The sequence below is a fragment of the Silene latifolia genome, chromosome 5, assembly GCF_048544455.1.
Source record: "Silene latifolia isolate original U9 population chromosome 5, ASM4854445v1, whole genome shotgun sequence".
Classification (NCBI taxonomy): domain Eukaryota; kingdom Viridiplantae; phylum Streptophyta; class Magnoliopsida; order Caryophyllales; family Caryophyllaceae; genus Silene; species Silene latifolia.
In genome coordinates, this window is record NC_133530.1 from 65,174,731 (window position 1) to 65,187,684 (window position 12,954).

At 34.4% G+C, this 12,954-nt stretch overlaps 1 protein-coding gene across 3 annotated transcripts in view; it reads left to right on the forward strand.

The window, feature by feature from the left end:
• LOC141657480 (MLO-like protein 15) overlaps nt 1-12,173 on the forward strand; it is a 30,413-nt gene extending 18,240 nt beyond the window's left edge. Inside the window, exons 10-15 of one of the 3 annotated variants that reach the window (XM_074464727.1) lie at nt 9,322-9,362; nt 9,667-9,879; nt 9,984-10,051; nt 11,373-11,433; nt 11,526-11,659; nt 11,922-12,171. In XM_074464727.1, coding sequence (XP_074320828.1) covers nt 9,322-9,362; nt 9,667-9,879; nt 9,984-10,051; nt 11,373-11,433; nt 11,526-11,645 — 503 coding nt within the window. In that variant the 3' untranslated portion in view covers nt 11,646-11,659; nt 11,922-12,171. Of the gene's footprint in view, nt 1-9,321; nt 9,363-9,666; nt 9,880-9,983; nt 10,052-11,372; nt 11,434-11,525; nt 11,660-11,921 lie in introns of all 3 variants that reach the window. The other 2 variants (XM_074464728.1, XM_074464729.1) reach the window with 2 other exon arrangements.
• The last annotated feature ends 781 nt before the right edge of the window (nt 12,174-12,954 follow it).

Here is a 12,954-nt window from a genome sequence, read left to right on the forward strand (position 1 = left end):
TCTCTCTCTCTCTCTCTCTCTCTCTATCCTACTTCTTTCTCAACTCGCATCTTAATCCTCTCATTTTATAAATCACACACAAAAAAAATCACCTCACCAAATCTGAGAAAAAAAAAACGGTCACCCTTCCACCAATACCCCTCCCTACAACGCGTCAACGTCGCCACCCCGACAACCTCCCGCGTCGACGTCGCCACCCACACAACCTCCCGCCACTGCCAACACCCACCCAAAAAACCGGCCACCCTCCCTTTTCCCCCTTTCTTCACCGGAGCTCACAACCAACACCCACCAACACCACAGCCCCGCCACTATCACCACCTGATATGCAATCACCGCACACCTCCCCACCCACCAACCACCCTTGCCACCGCTTCCCTCTCCTCCTTTCTCTTTTTTTTTTTTTTGATTTGAAAAAACACCACACCATTGACGCCACAGAATATGTCGGCCACCACCTAGCACCACCACTCACCATTCCTCTAGATTTGCTTTTTATTTCGGTCACCACTTCAGATTTTCTTTTTGTGTCGGGTTTTATTTTAAGACGACTATATCTAAAAACAAAACAAAAACATAGATCTGTTTTTTTTATAAGTTTTAGATTTTTTTAATTTCGTGGGTGGTGGTTGTGGTGTTGCTAGTGATATTGTATGGGGTTTTTAAAATTAGTGATGGTGGTTGCGTGTGGTAGTGATCCGGTGATAGGGTCAGTGGTGCGTGGTGGTGGTGGTGGGTCGTGGTGTCAGTGGCGTAAAAGGAGACTATAGGGAGGCTGGTGGTCATTCTTGGTCACGTGCATGGTGGCGGTGAGGAGTTTAGTGAGTGGTGGTTGATTTTTTCTTTAAGTTTCTACTGTTCAAATCTCCATTTTTGGTTGTTTTTCTGATCTACTTCGTAGATCTACTTTATTATTATTTATTTATTGTTTTTTCCCTCCATTTTTAGATCTACTCAAAAGTACTACTAATTTCAAAAAACTAATAAAATAAATCTATTGCTTGTGATTTAAAATGTCGTTTTGTTATTTTATTTTTGAAATCTCGTCTTGTTATATTTTTTTTTTTTCCAGATTTCGATTTTCAAATTCATTACCACATTTATCAGATCTCGTTTTATTTTGTGTGAATCTTTTATTTTAATCTTAGATCTACTAAATAGATTTCATATAATTTATTTATTTTAATTTTAGATTTATTAAATAAGAAGTTGATTTTTGGAAAAATAATCATTGATTTGGTGTTATTGTTGACCCAGGCGGAGGTTGTTGGACTGGAGTCACATCCATAGAGTATCAAAGTTACACTACTAGAAGACTAGAGTTCCACTCCTAAATTAGTAAAAATTACCAAAACTTAAAATATGATGCGTTAAAATTACACTCGTAAAAGATTGAAGTTACACTCCTAATATGGACTAAAGTTACACACTCAACGGACTTAGGTTACATTCTCAACTGACTAAAGTTACACTAGTAGAAGATTAGGGTTACACTCGTAAATTAGTAAAAATTTCCAAAAACTCAAGATATGATGTGTTAAAATTACTTTGTTGTATATAATTCCATTATTAAGGTAAAGTTACACTCTGAAAATATTAAAATGTCATAAACAAGTCTTAAAATTACAAAAAATCAAAATAATATAAGTCAAAATCACTTTTTTGGTATAAAGTTATACTATTCGAAATTAAAGTTACACTCGTAAAACACTAAAGTTACACTTTAAAAATACTAAAATGTCATAAATTTGTCTTAAAATTCTAAAAAATCAAAATAATATAAGTTAAAAACACTTTTTTAAGTATAAAGTTACACTATTTAGAATTAAAGTTACAATTATAAAAGACAAAAGTTACATTCTAAAAAATACTAAAATATTATAAACCTTTTTTGAAATTTCAAAAAATCAAAATAATATAAGTTAAAACCACTTTTTAGTATAAAGTTATACTATTCATAATTAAAGTTACACTCGTAAAAGACAAAAGTTACACTTTTAAAATACTAAAATGTCATAAACTTGTTTCAAAAGTTAAAAAAAAAAGTTAAAATCAGTTTTTAATATAAAGTTACACTTTTCAGGTCTAAAGTTACACCCGTAAAAGATTGAAGTTACACTTGTAAAACTGTACACTCGAAAAAAATAAAAGTTACTCCCTCTATTTTTTTATATATGACTTTCTCACATTTCGAGATACTCATTTCTCCCTTCAATATCTCTTAAAATATAAGACTAAATAATATGATCTGTATACTCATATGAAAGAGCATTTCGTAAGGAATTTAATGGTAACATTTTTATAATTTTTGAACAAATATATTTCTCTAAATATTAAAGTCAAAGGCTTACCTCGTAAATGTAAACCGTCATATATTAAAAAATGGAGGGAGTACACTCTAAGAATATTAAAATGTCATAAACTTAACTATGAGAGAGAAAGATAATTAATTAGTGAATGAGTTATTAATTAGTTCATATGTACTTTAATTAGGTGGGGTGTGTATTTTTTGTTTTTAATCTCATCCATCCACCTAGTTTGATCTGATGGCCTCTAAGAGGATTTATGGACTCAATATTTATAGTGGACTCATTAGATCTCCAATATATATATATATATATATATATATATATATATATATATATATATATATATATATATATATATATATATATATAGAGAGAGAGAGAGAGAGTCAAGATCCGGTGAGAACTCCTAAATATTTGAGGATTGAGGATTTGTGAATACAATATCACAAGTTCTTCAATAAAATATCACGAAAAATCAGACCTTTGTCAAAAAAAAAAAATTTTTTTTTTTTTGCACAGGTGTTCTTTTGTGTGATATTTTATCGAATAACTGTGATATTGTGTTGAAAAACCTCTAATATTATAACACAATCCTCAATCCTCAAAAAGATAGTTTATCCTCACATGATCTCATTCCTATATATATATATATATATATATATATATATATATATATATATATATATATATATATATATATATATATATATATATATATATATATATATCAAGATCCGTGCGAACTAAATTAGGGGGTGAACTGTACGAACTTGAATATAGGGCTCAGATTCAACTCACCCAATAATTAAAAAGAAGCCCAAATCCACCCCAAACCCTAACAAACTCAACCCTTCTCTCTCTGATCTCCAACTTACCACCCAACAACACTTGATGGCAGCATGTCCTCCGACGAACCAGAAGCCGACGGTGCTTCCAATGACCAATATGCTGGCGCCAACAACCTGCGTTTGAGGCACCACCTCCCAGCATCCACTGTTCACCTGTTGTCGCTTCTTCCATGTCGCCTCCGATAACCCAGATCCATGTCGCCACGATTTGAGCATGACTACTACCGTCCTTTCATCCACCTTCTGGTCACCATCACTCGACAATCTCCGTTCATTCTCTTAGCTTTGTTCGAAAATGGAGGGCAGAAATGGCGAGATGCGTAGATACGGAGATGCGTAGATAGAGATGTGTATATAAGGAGGTCAACGGGGGATGTCGGTGGTGCGAAAATGGAGGGCAGAAACAGTGAGATGCCAACGTGGGGTTTGACAGGTTGGTGTGTGAGGGTTGAGTTTATAGCGGTTATGAGCGCGGTGTTGGTCTGGTGGTCGTAGATGTGGTGGAGGTGCTAGCAGTAGGTGTGTCGAGGTAGTGTTAGTTGGGGCTGGGGTGGTTGTAATGTCACTATTGTGGTTGTGGTTTGGTGAATATACAAAATACTAGCCCTGATACGTACGGTATTACTACCAGATACGCATGGTAATGGTGGTGATGATGGTGGGGGTGGTTGTGGTTGTGGTGATGGTGGTGGGGGCAGTGGTAATGGCGACGAAGGTGGATACACAAAATACCACCCTAGATACACTTGGTATTACTACCGGGTATATGTGTATCCAGTACTAATACCATGCGTATCCGGGTAGTAATACAATGTGTATCCGGAAGTATAAACTTGTGTATCCAGAAGTATTTATACTATGTATCTGAGAAGTATTGCGTATCTGAGAAGTATTATACTGTGTATTTAAGTAGTTCGTACAGTTCGCACCATAACTTAGTTCGTACCTGAACCCACCCACTATATATATATATATATATATATATATATATATATATATATATATATATATATATAGAGAGAGAGAGAGAGAGAGAGAGAGAGAGAGAGAGAGAGAGAGAGAGAGAGAGAGAGAGAGAGAGAGAGAGAGAGAGAGAGAGAGAGAGAGAATTTGGTTCAGTCTATAAGTCCTAATCTTAGCCACTCATTTTCTGAGTGTAACTTTAGTACTTTATGAGTGTAACTTTAAGAGAGAGAGAGAGAGAGAGAGAGAGAGAGAGAGAGAGAGAGAGAGAGAGAGAGAGAGAGAGAGAGAGCACAAATTTGGTTGAGTTTATAAGTCCTAATCTTAGCCACTCATTTTCTAGTGTAACTTTAGTACTTTATGAGTGTAACTTTAGTCCATAAGTGTAACTTTAATTCTTTATGAGTGTAACTTTAATCATTTAAGGCCATTTTTTAATATAAAAATTTGAATTTGATCATTTTAAGCCATTTTTTTAATACAAAAATTTGAACTTTTGTTATATAATATTATTTTGAATATATAAATTTAAATTCAAGTAATTTTAATGATTTATGTAACTTCAATCCGTTATGAGTGTAACTCTACTGTTTTACAAGTGTAATTTACTATTTTAAGGATGTAACTTTAATTTTTAAAGTCATTTTTTATGTAAAAATTTAAATTTATGTAATTTTTAATTCATGTTGAAATTTTATAATTTTAACACAATTTTATGTAACTTTACTCATTTACGATTGTACGATTGTATCTATAGTCATAATAAGTGTAACTTTAGTCCGATATGAGTGTAACTTCAATCCGATAAGAGTGAACTTTAGTCCGATATGAGTGTAACTTCAATCCGATAAGAGTGTAACTTCAGTCTGGTAAGTGTGTAACTTTTGTCCGATAAGAGTGTTACGTTAGTCATGTCCATCACCATCACGACCACCCTTCTTTCTCACAGACCACCTGCAACACGCACCTCTACACCTTTTGACCACCGCCACCCTCACCACCTTCTGACCACGACCATCAAACCACCAACAGCCAACCCTAAAAAAATGAAAAACTGAAGACACAATTACTCCCACCGTCAACACCCGTCGTCACCACCACAAAAAAAAAAGAACTATGAGGAAAAAAAAACGAAATCTGCAAAAAAAAAGAGATCTAAGAAAAAAAAAACAACAATCCCCACCGTCAACACCCCACACCACCACCAAACAAGAAAAAAATACTCACCACCGTTAAAAACAACCACCGCCACCAAAAATTAAACGAAAACTGAAAGAAAAACACAAAAACGAGATTTGAGAAGAAGGGAGGGGTTGGCCATGGTGCGGCGCGGGCAACAACTCGGGACGGCGTCAACGAGATGGCGGCGTGGGCAGGGTGGTGTCGGCGTGGTGTGGATCCTGGCAGTGGAGGAGGGGAGGAGAAATAGAAAGGTGTGGTGGCGGCATGGTACCACCGGAGTTGGTGAATGAATATTGGAGGGGACAGAAGATGAGAGAGAGAGAGAGAGAGAGAGAGAGAGAGAGAGAGAGAGAGAGTTGTGGAGGCAGTGAAATGAGAGTGGGAGAGATGTGAGAGTTAGGGTGTCTTGGTTTTTATATCTCAGCCCTTTTATTTTGATTTAATCTCAACCATCCATTATTAGATCTATGGGCTTTAATGAGGACTCAAGGACTCACCCTAAAAGGGTGGACTTATAGGATATCATTTCTCTTTCTCTCTCTCTCTCTCTCTCTCTCTATATATATATATATATATAGAGAGAGAGAGAGAGAGAGAGAGAGGATCATGTAAGTCCTCCCTTTTAGGTTGAGTTCCTAAGTTCTACTCCAAGCCATTAGATCAAAAGAATAAAGGGCTAAGATTAAAAAAAAAAGCTACATATAAAACCACCCAAGACCCTAATCACCCTCACATACCCTACCCCTCTCTCTCTCTCTCTCTCTCTCTCTCTCTCTCTCTCTCTCTCTCTCTCTCTCTCTTCATTCTCTTCCATTTTCTCTCTAAACTTCCACCGCCGCCTGCCACCACCTGCCCTGCCCTCATCGACCACCACTCCCACACCACGCCGACGCCACCAGTAAGCAAACGCCGCTGCCACCCCCAAGCCAACCTCGCCGCCGTCAGACCCCGGCCAACGACTGCCGCATCTCTCCTTTCCCCCTCTCTCATTCCGCACCACCACCATCGCCCCTTCTTCTCCTCACCACGCACCACCACCACCCGCCGCCTCCCCCCCCCCTCTCCCTCTTCTCCCGCCTACTCTGTCCCTCCCCCTCTCCCTCTTCTCCCTCCTACTAAAATGCAGTCGCCTCCTCCCTCCCCTCTCCTTTATGTTTTTTTTTTCAGATCTGAACTTTGAGTGGTGGCAGTGGTTTGTTGATGTCGCCTTTTTTTCCAGATCTGAACTGTTAGTGGTGGCGGTGGGTTGTTGATGTCGCGGGTCAGTGATGGTGTTTTGGTATCGTTGGTGGTTTTGGGGTGAGATGTGCGTGGTGGTTGTTGGTTGTGGTGCGGATACGAGACTGATGGTGGTGGTTTTGTCGGTGGTTTAAAGTGGTCGGACAAAAGTTACACTCTCGGAGAATAAAAGTTACACTTGAAAGGACTAAAGTTATATTTTAAATTATATTAATTTAAATTTTCACATATAAACCAACATACGACTAAAGTTATGATTCTAGCAACTAAAATTACGACTCCAACAACTAAAGTTACACTTAAAAAGGAGGTAAAGTGACACCCATTAAAATTATAAATTTAAATTTTTACTTAGAAACATCATACAACTAAAGTTACACCCCCAACGACTAAAGTTACACTTAAAAGGGGTAAAGTTACACTCATAAAAATTATAAATTCAAATTTTTACTTAGAAACATCATACAACTAAAGTTACACCTTCAACGGCTAAGGTTACACTTAAAAGGGGTAAAGTTACCCTCATAAAAGTATATAAATTCACATTTTTACTTAAAACCATCCTATAACTAAAGTTACAACTTAAACGACTAAAATTACACTCGTAAAACAATAAAATTACATATTCTTTTGTTAAAATTACATAAAAGAAATTTCTAAATTCAAAATTTTATATACACAATGACTTTAAAATGTAAAAAATACACTCATCAATACTATATATTAATTCCAGAAACCAAGGGACTTTCATGTAATTAAATAAATCTATACACATTAATTATACTATATAGTTTTAAATCGCTAGCGCCGTGTGATGGACCTGAACAAGGGATTTCAATGTAAATATTATACAGTTATGGTTAAAATTATAAATTTAGAGAATATCAGAATATGGCGAGTTTCCTTAAATAAACAGGTCTCACTTATGGTATTAATTAGTATATAAATATGTTAATTATTTAACGTACATAAATATAATATAAGTATATGTTATATTTTAGAAACTATTTAAAGGTAAGTAAATCAATTCAGATTTTCAAAAAATATAATATTCCATAATTCATTAGATTTGTAATTTAATTAGTAAATAATAATGATTGCTCTTAAATAATATTCTAATTTAATATTTAAGATTTATTTAAATATATAACTCTAATACAACTATATAATCAACTATTATGATAGTAATCTTCCATGTGAGTAGTAAAAGCAACAATAATATATAGCAACGGGAGCAGTGGAATTAACAATAATAAATGCGGGAGTAGTGATAGAAAAAATAATGACGGCGGGAGAAGTGAAAGTAATAGTAGTCACAACACATTTAATGAAAGTAACAGTAAGAACAACGGAAAGAGTATGAAAATTTAACTAACAATTCGATTTTAAGAAAATATTAACTTATTTAAATATACGAGTTTGACAAAACTAACGGGTTAACCGTAAAAATAGCACGAATATTAAAACAAACAACACTAACCGAAGAAGTAGTGAACGTAATAGTATTAACAGGGGATGTAGTGAAAGTAATAATATTAATAGCGGGAGAGGTGAACGTGTCTCATAATTTGTTGATTAATTTTACCTCTCATCATAATTTTAAGGGTAATTTGATAACTTATACCTTGAATAAGTCACTTTTTCAAATCTTATACCTAAGATAACTTTCTTTAAAATCTTATACCTAAAATAACATTTTCTTCTAAACTTGATACTAAATCTGAAAAAAAAGCCTTGAATTGACAATCTTACCCTTATTAATTAAAGATTGTTATCCTTTGCCTCACCTATTAACACACACATCCACCATTACCACCTCTAAAAACCATTAAATTAGCAAGGGCAAAATCGTTAATTTTGGGATTTTTTTAAAGATTTGGTATCAAGTTTGGAAAAAAAATGTTATTTTAGGTATAAGATTTTAAAGAAAATTATCTTAGGTATAAGATTTGAAAAAGTGACTTATTCAAGGTATAAGTTATCAGATTACCCTAATTTTAATATATAAATTGTAAATGTATGTGTTAACCAAATTTAGAGAAATTATATTTCATAGAACATAAAATTTAAATGTTAAATAAAGGTAGCCCGGGCGTAGCCGGGCACCAAACCTAGTAAAGTAATAAAGTTATACTTATCAAGTAGTAAAGTTACAATCAGAAAATAATTGGCTAAGAATAGAACTTATGGACTCAACCAAATTTGTGGACTCTCTGAACCTGACTAAAGTAAGGAATAGGATGAAATTTTAACTAATCAGATTTGGCAATGAAAGTTAAGAAATACCAAAACTCACAATTAATTAATAAAAAGTTATGCAAATTCTCACTTATGACGGACACTATTCCATCACAAGCTTATGACAGGCCAAATATGACCATTTTATGAGAAAATGTAACCACACATAAAAAAATAACATTTTTATGTGTGGTTACATTTTATTATAAAGTGGTTACATTTAGCCCGTCGCAAATTGTGACCGTCCTAAGAAAGACCTCCTGAAAAAGTTATTAGCTCAAAAAATTCAGCAAAACCCAAGAAAATTCCCTCCTAAAAATATTCAAAGTTGACCGTAGTCTATTTTATTTTTGTTTTTAAATGCTTTCATTATTCTGGCACCTTCTTCGCACACTTAGAACAAACAAGACGGAATATGCATTAAACCTCTATAACTGCCATTACAACACCAGTAATTCATCTAACTTGACACTCTAACAACATGCTTATATATGAAGTCTCATTTGTTCTTAATATATCTCTTGGCTTAAAATATGATGCAGGTTGGAATATATATTTTTGGATATCATTAATCCCGCTCTCGGTGAGTAAATTACTCTTGTAAGGTTTAGCAATGTAATCTCAACTAAAACCACCAAAGTTCCTCCTGAAAGATTGAATTTCCACATATTCCTAAAATTATAATTGCGAAAAATTAAGATTGATTTCTAAATATCTCTTAGAGTTATTTAATTTCAAGAACTATAATTCTAATTAATCCAAAAAGTTAACTAATGCATTCTGCAATACTGAACTTATAAATTGACAAAGACGTTTAAATTATTTGGTACGGTGACCCTTTATTTGAATAGTGGAATTGTAATTTTGATAACAATGTCATCTTGTAGTTGTTACTTATCGTGGGCACCAAATTGGAACAAGTGATCACAGATCTAGTTACCTATTTCGCTCAAAGACATACAGTAGTACGTCGAGGAGATAAAATGATTAAACTTTCAGATGATTACTTTTGGTTCAAGAACCCAAGAATTATCCTCCACACGATTCATGTTATTTTATTTATGAACTCTTTTGGGCTAGCAATATACTTATGGACATTGGTAAGGACACCTTTCATGCTCAAAACTATATGAAGCTTCATATTAAACATTTGTAATGTGTATATTCATAACTCCTTAACATATTTGGACTTGATATGCTACAGTTCAAATTCGACTTCAACTCTTGTATTATGGGTGACCGTAACTTTGCCATTGCTAGGCTTGTTATCATGTAAGTTTTTTTTTCCTTTACTCCTCATCTAAGAGTCATCGTTGCTAGACTGCTAGTGTACCGTGCATTGTATCATTGCTCGATTTAGGAGTTGTTTGATTAACCTTTAAAAGACCCCAGAACAAAAATTCATGTAAATTGCAAAATGATTATCTTGTTAGTTTTTACCACTAAGTGAGAAATGGGAATGCCTACGCAAGTTCTAGAGTGTAGCTATCTATTAATAATTTTATTCAAATGAGTACTATTACCGTAAATAAAAATTTGTTTATGTCGAAAATATTTATAAATCAAGGAAAAGTATATTAAGGCTTGACATTTACAAAAAAACGATTTTTTTTAATAACGGCACATATTAATAGCCTAAATGTGGTAAGATTCACAAGATATTCTCATCAAATATTCAAGTATAAACTCATATTTATCATAATTAATGAGAATATCTTGTGAATCTTACCAATATTTATATTATTAATGTGTGTCCTTACGACATATGTTAGAAAAACCATACTAAAAAAACTAAACTTTTATGTTTATTGTCCATCTACCTATTTCTTTGTCATAGTGCTCAAGATATTTAGGGTATGTAATATTTGGTAGCTAATCTCACTGTTACATCAAGTCATTAGGTTAGTTGTTATTGCCCTGGACATCACTATACGTCTATACATTTACTCTTATTCACTAATACAACGTAGTATATGCAATCTTCCCCTTATCATAAATTTAAGGGTCGATTGGTTACTAATTGAAAACCAGGGCATTAGAAAATCCCACGATTTTGAAAAATCAACGTTGTTTGGTTGTCATTTTTGGGAGGAATATAGGAATTGGAACTTCCATGCCTACATAATGAAATTAAAGTGGCTTGCCTACTCTCCTTTGGTCATTGTAAGTTCTTGTGGAATTCAATTCGTACATAAGATAACCAAACACTTTTATCAAATTCACCTAATAGGATTATGTAACTTAATTCCTATGAATTGTAAATTTCTTGGATTATGAAGTTCCTCATTAACCAAATGACTCTTTATTATCACTTCTACGGAGTAGTGTATGTAACGATAGCAAAATAATTTAATTTTATTCACTCACACTTTGGATTTACGTTATTTATTTTGGAAACGGTGGAAATGCACAAACGCTAACTTTTTATTAGTTATACGCTAGAACTCCAAATATACATGATAGCCTAATATTGAGTTAGCCACGGCTTAACCACATGATAGCCTTTTTAGCATGGCATAATTGCACGACCAGGCTTGAGCATATAACTCTCATCAATTATTCTGAAAAACTGTTTTGCATTTGTTACTTGAAGGGTGGCAGTCCAAACCATTTTCAGTTATAGCACACTACCTCTATATGCAATTGTGACACGGGTAAGTCACCTTCCTAGTTCAATTAATTTTTAACTAATAGCATTTCAAGTGTTTGGTGTGAACATCTAATCTCTCATTCTTATTTATTGAAGATGGGAAGTTCCGACAACAAAGATGCTACGGAAAGATCTAGAATTGGTTCTACTCACCGCCGCAACATGTCAGCTGAACACAGTGTTTCAGAATCATCACACAGGAGGAGTGGCAATTGAAGTTTCTTCCATTTGTAAGTTATACATATCACTTTATTCACAAGTATCCAGCAGTAGTCATCCAATTCTTCATCTGGCATCTTCCAAAAATTAATACACTACAATATGATATACCGTTCCTACACTGTCTTTCCTCTTATTTACATGGGCTATTAAAGGATTTTATATGATTATTAAATTAAAATATTCGATTTTGGAGTACAATTTTTTGGATGTAATTTAAAACCCCTTGACAATGTATATAATGTCGGTAATCGTTATTTGTTGTGCTCTCAGAGTCTCAGATTGGAGACACTGAACTGGAGGATAAAGGATATGAAGTGGACCTGCGAGGGGATTGGATGCCCGAATTACATTTTGATTTGTAAGAGTGGGCGTATATTAATCGTCACTTTGTTTATATCGTATTCGGCTTGTTTATTTGTATGCACTTTGAGTGTGTGACAGACTTAAGAGTCGACAAATTGCTTTCAAATTATATAAATTCATTTATACATACCACTGTTTTGGCAAAAAACTGTCAAGACACGATATTCTATCTCGTTATGAGTTAAAGTGACTTATTCTTTTTAGCCTCGTATCGGGGGGTTAAATTATATGCGACTTATGACGAAATAATATAAAGGGCAAAATAAAAGAACAATGACACAAGAGATTTTGGTGACGCCGAAAAACCGATGTGGAAAACAACCGCGGGGGGAGTCAGTATCCCGCCAATATTCCACTATATGACGATCGAAGTACAAATATAATATACAACGGACATATACTCCTTTAACAACGAATCTGTATGTGCGCGTATAATTGGCAAAGCCATCTTCCAGTGGGTATTGATGTGATGTTGGCTATGTATGGTGATGGGGATTCATGATGAACGATTATTGATGATGGGTGCCGTATGTGGGTTGGTAATTAGGGGAACAAGATGATAATGATGAGGTCATCACTGCTTCACCATTAATGGGATTATTTGTACGTAGAATGAAAGGGCTTGGTACGCTGTCTGTGTATGAATATTACTCTTCTCTTCCTTGCTTCCTTGTATTTATATTGAATAAATCCCAGTGGGTTTATTAGGGTTCCCCACTTAATTGCCTTATTGCTCAAGGTAGAGTTTGGAATCAATTTGGACTTTCCTTATTCAGAATTTGGTAGCAACTTGGACTTCCTTATCTCACTCGTGGTCTTATCGATATCTCAGTCCATGCCGAGTTCTTATTCCTTCGGTCCGTGGGCCCGACTCCCCCATGTATGACATGGGTCCATTTGCTTAATTAATTACTCACTCGTCTCGTGCCACGTAGCTTAG